Raw genomic sequence first — 9,879 nt, 5'->3', positions numbered from 1 at the left:
AACGTTTCTACCATGTGTTTGAACGGTTGCATGTTTCATCCCGACCTTAGTTAACCCTTTCAGTATGTACCCCTTTCTTTAATTTCTGCCTCTCTTAATCACTCTTTATTTTTTTCAATTCGTTTTATTCGCTCTTTTATTTTTTGGCCCTCTTTTTTTTGTCACTCTTTTATTTTTGTCTCTCTCTCTCTCTCTCTCTCTCTCTCTCTCTCTCTCTCTCTCTCTTTCACTCTTTTTTATCACTCAATTTTTCTTTCTCTTTTTTTTAGTTTATTTTTTACTCAGTTAATTTTATGGCTATGATCGAATCCGATGAGAATTTTCTTCGTATCATGACACCGCATGAATCAGATCTTGCGTAGTTCGGGAAGATCGAAAATGGAGTAAATAAACTATCTTTTTTTTTGGTTGGAATTTTTGAAAGAAATGCTTTAAAAGAAGAAAGGAAATATATTTTTTTGATTTTTGTTTTGTTTTTGAAAGAAAGACTTCTAAAAAATCATTTGCTTTTAATATGAACTTTGAGAATTTTAAAAGTAAAAAGAAAATATTTTTTGTTTGAATTTTCATTTGTTTTCTCTTTTTCTAAAGAAGAAATAAAATATTTTTGGATTTTGGATGTTACCTCTTAATGTTCGAAAGAGGGACTTTTAAGAAAATATTTTGAATTTCTGAGCTTTTTTATTCATTTACAAAAGTACTTCTAAAGAAAAGCAAAAATATTTTTATACTTTAATTTTTCAATTTTTTTTTGTTGACATTTATGGAAGAAATACTTTTAAAGAAGGAAAAGAATATTTCCCTTTTTTTGGATTCCTTTTTTGATTTTTTTTTTAATTTTTGTATTTTTGGAAAAATACTTCAAAACAAAGAAAACCCGTATGAAATACTCCAGAAAGAAGGAAACTACTTTTTTTTGAGTTTTAAAAACTTCCCCTTTTTTTGTTTTGAATTTTCTAAGGAAAGATTTTTAAAGGAAAATATTTTTGGAATTTAAAAATGGGGTCGGAACCGATGGGGTTTGCCTACGTATCTCACATCCGGTGAGAATCAGACCCGTGTAGTTTGGTCAGTTTTGACATAATAAAACAATACCAAATATTTTTTCTCGAAGCAAAAATTTCTTTTTTTTCTCACAATTTCGGCAGAGTTTCAGTACTTTTTGGACAACGATTTTTCAAAGACAGGTAATTATCTCTCTTAGTCCTCAATTTGAATTTTCTTTCCAACTTTTCTCCATTATTCATAAGCCGGTTAACATGCAATCCGAAGCAAATAAATGCACAAGTAGCAAGTAGAATGCATCAGGATGGTCTTTTGATTTCGGGTACACCTGTCCTAGACGGACCCAACTCCTGTGTTGAGTCCCGAAAGTCAAATGCACGTGATGCAAACAAGCGTTCATACTAGGGATCCGGCATGAGGCTTTGTTATACTAGGTTTAGAACCCTGGGTGCATTGTTCTAGACCTGGCTTACCCGAGCGGACAGCTCGAGCCGGGGGGCAGCGTACCGGGAATACATAAGCTTCACCGGCTTTGCAACTTGTCCGAACCTTGTTCTAAAATTGGGATATGACTCTAACAGAAAAGAAGTTACACGAAGTGCACACTTCCCAGATGATTTAGAAGACTCAGAGAGAGGAGAGTTTCGTAGCAAATTATATACAGTCCAAACAATATCAAAGCGGTAAAAAGCGGCAATTAGCACATTAGGCTCAAACATGCAAAACTCAGATAAATAAAGCCAAGTATAACAGCTATTCTAAGCTCGAATTCTTGAACACTGAACCAAAACTTCTGGGGTTCTGTTCCCCAGTAGAGTCGCCAGAGCTGTCACACCTCCTTTTTCTACCCGAGGGTAATAAGAGAGTTTTTCCAATTTAAGTGATATTATACGAAATGAAATTATTTATTTTATCAGAGTCGCCACTTGAAAAAGTTTATTTGGTGTTCCAAGTCACTGGATTATTTTAAAATCCCAAATCGAGGAAATTTCGACTTTATTTTAAAAGTCTGCGAACCAGAAATTCTAAGTAAGGAATTCTGTTAACCCGGGAGAAGGTTTTAGGCATTCCCGGGTTCCGTGGTTCTAGCACGGTCGCTTAAATTATTAACATTGGCCTATTATCTGATTTACTACATGTTTTAAACCTATAGTGCATTTTAACTTTATAACCGCTTTTAATCATTTTAAAACGCTTTTAGAAAGATTCAACGTTATTTAAAACATGCCTTGAACCACGCTACATGAAATGCACCCGCGGGTTCTATTTAATATTGTTGAGAAATTGAAATTAGGTTACATGAAATGTACACCCGAAATTTAAAAATAACAACTACGTCACGGGAACCGTATCCGTAGCTATGATGAGTTATTTAAATAACACACCCAAAGCAACTACGAAGATTCAATTTTCAGTAGCAACATTTGTGAGGGCCATGGATGACTTAACTTATTTATGGCACACCTCAAACCCTTTTCTATAAGTGTTAGTTCCTAAATTTAATCTTATGATGGCCATGGATTATAAATTTTGTTTGACATGACACGCTTCAATTTATTTCAAAGAGTTTTATTATTCGAAGTAGTGATAATCGGGTCACATGAAATGCGCCCCCGAATTTAGGAATTAGGTATCATGACTATGTCACGGGAACCGTACCCATAGTCACGATAATTTATTAATCGCACCTAAAGCAAACTAAGATGTTTATAAATTATTTTCTAAACTACTTTGAGATTATTACAAGGTCACGAGATATGGATAATATTATGAAGTAAATAAATTATTGAAAAGGTAGGCTAGCTTATGAATGTATCATTATGGGCCTTGCACCTCACGCCCAACTGGATGCTGAATTAGCAACTGGACTGGGCATGCTATATAATGCTCCAAAACTCATGTCAATTAGTTGAGCTTGATATAAAAATCAGGTCAGACCCAATCAAGATTTCAAGTGAGTAAACAATGGGCCATCTGTAAGCTCAAAACAGAATTGCCCTAGCTAAATCACGCATGTAAAAGAAAAATTAAATACGAGTTATTGCATATGAATACATGGTTACCAAAATTCATGACATTGATTTATTAAAAGGATCTTCACTCAGATTTTACAACAACCAAAAATTATGTGAAGAAGCACCCTATTTCTGAAATCACACAATACTATCTCAATTAATTGCTTTACACCACTTATGTTTTTGTTGTCACAAATCCAAAATCTTCATCCATCCTCCAACCTCAACATTTATAAAAGTATGAACCCAACCTCATCAGTATGCAATCTCTAAGTCAGTTCCGAAATTTGCATTACTAGCAACAAAATATCTTATAGCTAAATGTGTTTATGCCATTATAGATTTAACTGAACACATAGTACATTGCTCCAGATTCAATCCTATTATTTTATTTGTCATATACAATGTTGTAGCATGGTCAGATTCAAATGAAGCAAAATTAAACCATGAATGAAATCAAACTCATATAGCAAACAAAGATCTAAAATTTTATTATCAAGCATAGAAACTCAACATTTCACAAATCAAAGGCTTGAATTCATGATCCAATACTTGGTTAGAGCGGAAAACAAACTTAGGAATGCCAAGTATAGGCAAAGAAACAGGGATTAGCAGATTCAGCAGTGCAATCACAAAAGCTTCCAATCAAACAATGTTGAGGAGTTTTGCTTCAACTGTTCTTGAACTTTGAAAGAAAGAGAGCTTCGAAATTTTTCGAATTCGTGGAGGAAATAAGAGTAGCTCTCATAGGAAGGAGGAGGGGAGGATTCCTTGGAGCTTCTGTTTGGAGAAAATGCATAAACAGGGGTGGCTAGGTTCAAAAATGGGGAAGGTTCGTCCGTTTCGACGGCGGCTCTCGTTGGCGATAGGGGATGGGGGTCTGATCTCTAATCTCCTTGTTGAGACAAAATCACAGAGGGATCCTTTAGGGACATGGGTTTTTCTTCTTCTCCCTAGGGAGCTGCTAGGTTTTTTCTATTTGGGGGTGTTCTCTCATCTCTGTTGAAGATGGTGAGCAAAGAAGCAGGAAAATGGGAGCCTTTTTGGTGCGCCGTTCTTTTGCTTTTGTAGAGGTCTGATGGATATATTTTTTAGGTTTCCTAATGTGTTCTTAAATGTAAGAGGTAGGGTTTTAGTAAAGGGTAATTGGTATTTGGGTAGTGATAATAGAATTGGGTTGGAGTTTAAAATTAATTTGGGCATTTAGGAATTGACCCAATTTTAAAAGAAACAAGACCAAAAATATGTTTTTCCTATTTTTCTTTTCTTTGTTTTTCCTTTTTTTAATCAATTAAAATCCTAAATCAATCTATTTTTGTAGAAATTAAAATTCATTATTTATTTTTAACATTAAAACAACTAATTAACTTAAAATTAAAGAAAAAATGCTAATTTTAATGACCAAAATCTAAATATGTAAAAATGACCATTTTTGTGATTTTTTGCTTAATAAAATTAATTCCTACATGCAAATTGAATCTAAGATGGCATGAAATTAAAACGTGATAATTTTTTTATGATTTTTCTATTATTTTAAAAATATTTAAAATGCATGAAATGCAACTAAATAAAGAAAAACTTCTAAAATTCCTTAAAAAATTAGTTTGGTCTATTTTTAGGAGTTATTTACATGTATGACAAAAGTTATGTGCTCACAGCTACTTGGGGAGAAAGCTCAGATGAGGATTCAGAAGATGAAACTGGAGATGAACAAACACTTATGGCCATTGGAGAACCAGATAATGAACAAGAGGTAAGTGTGATTCATCTCAAAGACAAAATTAAATTTTTGTCCAAAGAAAAGCTATTTGAATTACTGCTAGACTTCATTGATGAGTCTGAGGTCATAAATAATGTGAAGGAACAACTGTCTAGGGAATGTGTGATCCTAAAAGCTAAGTGCAAAAATCTGCAACTCAGGGCTAGTGAAAGTGATAGTAAAAATACTGAGTTGAAGAACCAGGTTCTTGAACTTGACACCACAGTCTTAGAACTTAGATCTGAAAATTTAAAACTAAAATTAGGAACGGGTAAAAAGAAAGCTGGTCACACCTTAGAAGAAAATCTAGGAAAAATAAAGGATGAGTTGTACAAGAGAGATGAGCAGATAAGAGTCTGTTTACCATGAAAATGGTAATACCAATTAAATTTGTTGATGAGACTCTAAAAATACGTGATCTATTTTTATGCTAGTTTGTTAAGCAGTTGATGCTAAGTATATGAGTTTTGGAGACGAAATAAAGTTAAGGAGAGAGCTATAATCAAATTATTAGACCAATAATCGGGGCCTCCAGCTCGTCGATTCTGGGCCTCGAGGTCGATCCCGGAGCTCAATTGCGAGCTATCAAAGACGGTTGCTATGTGACTAACAGTTATGAAATAATCAATGAAGGCTCTTTATGGCCAATGATAAGCAAGAGATGATGAACCAATATGAAGATAGTAAATGAAAGCAATAATATCAAGAGAGTGTATGGGAGAGCAAAGAGAATGTTTTTTTGTATTTCTTATGGAGCAGCTGGAGCAACATAGAGTTTACAAAATATCAAGGACCTCCTTTATATAGGAGGGGAATCCCAATATAGTACAAAAGCATTAATTACAAAAATAGGTGGACGAGACAACTAGATGGCACCAGGCTCTGCTAGTACTAGCTGCATGCCTAGGGAACTCCCCATTCCCATCATGACCGTGGCTAACATTGCCGTTAGGTTGGGCGTTAACGAACCTCGAGGGAGGGAGCTCGACCACAACCTCATAGCCTCAAAGTCTCGAGATGATTTCCTGAAATACCTTAATGACGAGAAATTGGACCCTCCGATTTCGCCGTATACAGAGTCCTAAAAGAAGATTTAGGCAAAGTGAAGCATGAACTAGACAAAACTTGCAAATGGAATAAGTCCTATTATGTACTATCCTGGCTACAAGAGCATCACAGTAGCAATAAGAGAGGACTTGGCTATGGGACCCCTGCACCTAAGTGGGATCCCAAAAAGCAAGTACATCACACTTCTTAAGAACAAAATCTGCACTCACTGTGGCAAGACTAGTTATTACAAAAGTGAGTGCAATGCAAAAGAAAAGGCTAGTCAAAAGAACAAAATCTTTGTTCAAGGGAAAAATAAGTTGCCTGGATGGGCCAAAAAGAATTTAATTCACCCCTTTGCTTATAGAAAGGTACCCAAACTAGTTTGGGTTCCTAAGACTAACCCTTGATTTTGTTTTACAGATTCAAGTGAAGGGATGTAGCCAAATATGGTACATGGACAGTGCCTGCTCAAAGCATATGATTGGAAGTAAGAACCAGTTTCTTTCACTTGAGAACCTAAAAGGAGGTAATGTCTCCTTTGGAAATGGTAAGAAAGGTGAGATCATTGAGGTTGGAAAGATAGGTAAGACAGACTCATATTCCATTGAGAATGTCTACTTGATAGATGACTTGAAATATAGCCTAATCAGTGTATCACAACTCTATGACAGAGGTAACTTGGTAGCATTCACTTCTACCAAATGTTTTGTGACAAATCTTACCATTGACAAGATTGTTTTGCAGGGAAAAAAATTTAACAATATTTACATTGTAGACTTGTCCACTCTTCAGAAAATGAACTCGCTTGCTTAAGGGTGTTGGACAATGATCCCCTCCTATGGCACAAAAGACTTGGTCATGCAAGTCTAAGTCAACTCAACAAATTAGTCTCTAAGGACCCGGTGATTGGGTTACCTAACGTCAAGTTTAAATAAGACAAAGTTTGTGAGGCTTGTGCAAGGGAGAAGCAGGTAAGATCCTCTTTTAAAAGCAAGAAAGTAGTAAGCACGACCAAGTCGATGGAACTGGTTCATATGGATCTCTGTGGTCCAATAAGAACATTAAGTAGAGGTAGTAAGAAATATGTGATGGTGCTTGTTGATGATTACTCTAGGTTTACTTGGATATTGTTTTTAACATCTAAGGATGAAGCATTTGACATGTTTACTGCCTTTATTAGAAAAACTCAGAAACAACTAGGTAATCAACTTGCATGAATTAGGTCTGATCATGGAATTGAATTTGAAAATGCTAAGTTTGTTGAATTTTATGATGAGCATGGTATAGATCATAATTTTTCTGCCCCTAGAACTCCTCAACAAAATGGAGCAGTTGAAAGAAAGAATAGGACTCTTGAAGATATGGCTAGGACTATGCTTCTTTCTAGTAAACTGCCTCATAGCTTCTAGGCAGAGGCTGTAAATACTGCATATTACATCATTAATAGGTGCATGACTAGACCTCTTGTAGAGAAGACTACCTATGAGTTACTTAAAGGGAGAAAACCAAATATATCCCATCTTAGGGCATTTGGATGTAAGTGCTTTGTGCACAATAATGGAAATGACTCCCTAGATAAGTTTGATCCCAGAAGTGATAAGGGGGTATTCTTGGGATATTATTCACATAGAAAATCTTATAAAGTGTACAACAAAAGAACTTTGTATGTCGAATAAAGTGTACATGTAGTTTTTGATGAATCTAACATTCTTTCTAAGAGACAAGAACATGAAGATGAAGCTATTGGGATGGTAAAAGAATTGAGTGAAGTCACAGGTCAAGGTGAAGATGCACCAAAAGAAGGAACATGTGATGGAACAGGTTCTTCCATCCAGGACAACCTGACAAGGGGAACTGAACAAAGAAGAAGTGAATCTAATTCCCATATGGAACCTGTCCATAAGCATGTTCCTCAGCAACAGAACATGGGAGAAACTCCAAACAGAAATCAGTTGGTTATGAAACCTTACAAGTATCAAAGTTATCATCCCATTAAGAACATCCTTACTAACCCAACTTTTGGAGTTAAAACTAGATCTCAATTAAAGAACCTGTATGCTTTTGATGCATTCTTATCTCTTATTGAACCTAAAAATATTGCTGAGGCTTTGCAGAATGCAGACTGGGTGAATGCAATGCAAAATGAACTCAATTAGTTTGAAAGAAGTCAAGTGTGGCATCTGGTTACAAGACCCAAGGGAAGATAAGTAATTGGCACTAAATGGGTCTTCAGAAACAAACTTGATGAATATGGAACGGTTACAAGGAATAAGACAAAGTTGGTAGTCCAAGGTTATAGCCAAGAGAAGGGCATATATAGACTATGATGAGACCTTTGCTCCAGTTGTAAGACTGGAGGCAATAAGACTCCTCATAGCCTTTGCAGCACACATTGAATTTACCCTTCACCAAATAGATGTGAAAAGTGCCTTTCTAAATGGCTACTTAAAGGAAGAAGTCTTTATCAAATAACCTCCATTATTTGAAAGTAAGGAGTGTCCAGATCATGTATACAAACTGGAGAAGGCCCTATATGGACTCAAGCAGGCTCCTAGAGCATGGTATGAACGCATATCCGAATTCCTGCTTGAACATGGATACAAAAGAGGTAAGATTGACAACACTCTATTCTTGAGGGAAAAAGGTAAGTATCTACTAGTAGTACAAATATATGTTGATGACATAATATTTGGGGCAACCACTGAAAAACATAGTAAGAAATTTGCTAAATTAGTGGGGAGTGAATTTGAAATGAGTATGATGGATGAGCTTAACTTCTTCTTAGGCTTACATATCAAACAAAATGCAAATGGAACCATGATCCATCAGCAGAAATATGCAATAAAGTTGATTAAGAAGTTTAAAATGGATGAATCAAAGGAAATAGACACACCCATTGCAACAACTACTAAATTAGACATAGATGAACCTGAGTCATCTATTGATCAGAAGTTATATATGGGGTATGATTGGTTCACTTTTGTATCTTATTACTAGCAGACCTGACATTGTCTTCAGTGTAGGGCTTTGTGCTCGTTTTCAAGAAAATCCTAAGGAATCCCACTTGACTGTTATCAAGAGGATACTGAGATATTTGAAGGGCACTACTAACCTTTGCCTTTGGTACCCTAAAGGTAGTAACTTTAATCTAGTAGGATATGCTGATGCTGACTATGCAGGTTTCCTTGTGGATAGGAAAAACACCTCAGGTATGACTCATTTTCTTGGTTCATATCTGGTATCATGGGCTACTAAAAAGCAGAATTCAATGGCCTTATCCACTGCTGAGGCCGAGTATGTTGCTGCTACCTCTTGTTGTGCTCAACTGTTGTGGATTAAATAACAGCTGATGGATTTTGGCATTTAAGTTGGTTGCATCCCTATTTTTTGTGATAATACTAGTGTTATTAGTATGACTAAGAACCTAGTTCATCATAAGAGGACTAAGCACATAGATGTTAGAACTCACTTCTCAAGGAACAACTATGAGAAATGATTGATTACTATCGAATTTTGTGCTACTGAGAAGCAGATTGCTGACGTATTTACTAAAGCACTGAGTAGAGAAAGCTTGAAAGGAACAGGTTAGAATTAGGGATGATTAAGATCACCTAATGGAACCAACTCAGAATGCACAATGAAAAACAATAATGAAAAAAAATTTGGCTAGGAAATCTGGAACTTGTGTAAATATCTAGATTGATTTTTACTCAGTTTCATATAGTAAATAGTATACTCCTGTGACATGTGTTGATATGACTTACTGATCTCTAATAAATTTCTCTACTTTGGAAAATAGAGGATGATCAAGAGGATTCTAAATGAAGAACCTGGTTCATCAGTATTGGTTCATCTGAATAACGAGGTATGTTTTCTATACTCTACACTATTAGAAATATAAATATTTAAATCATGAGCAGAGTCCTACCTATGTTCAAAAACATCAGAAAATCCTATCCATTTATTTTTTGAACCAATTTCGTTTCTACTAAAATTCTCACCACATAAATTGCCTAAAATCTAGGGAAGCTTAATCGCTCATTCAACCTG

At 35.4% G+C, this 9,879-nt stretch overlaps 1 protein-coding gene across 1 annotated transcript; it reads left to right on the top strand.

The window, feature by feature from the left end:
• Window positions 1-8,694: 8,694 nt before the first annotated feature.
• On the top strand, window positions 8,695-9,172 carry LOC138868655 (secreted RxLR effector protein 161-like). Its single transcript, XM_070146220.1, has 2 exons — window positions 8,695-8,792; window positions 8,848-9,172. Exons 1-2 carry the CDS (start codon window positions 8,695-8,697, stop codon window positions 9,170-9,172), a joined length of 423 nt encoding a protein of 140 aa, XP_070002321.1.
• The last annotated feature ends 707 nt before the right edge of the window (window positions 9,173-9,879 follow it).

The sequence above is a fragment of the Nicotiana sylvestris genome, chromosome 5 (genome assembly GCF_000393655.2).
Source record: "Nicotiana sylvestris chromosome 5, ASM39365v2, whole genome shotgun sequence".
Classification (NCBI taxonomy): domain Eukaryota; kingdom Viridiplantae; phylum Streptophyta; class Magnoliopsida; order Solanales; family Solanaceae; genus Nicotiana; species Nicotiana sylvestris.
The sequence above is the reverse complement of the archived record's forward strand: the minus strand, read 5'-3'. Positions and strand labels throughout refer to the sequence as shown.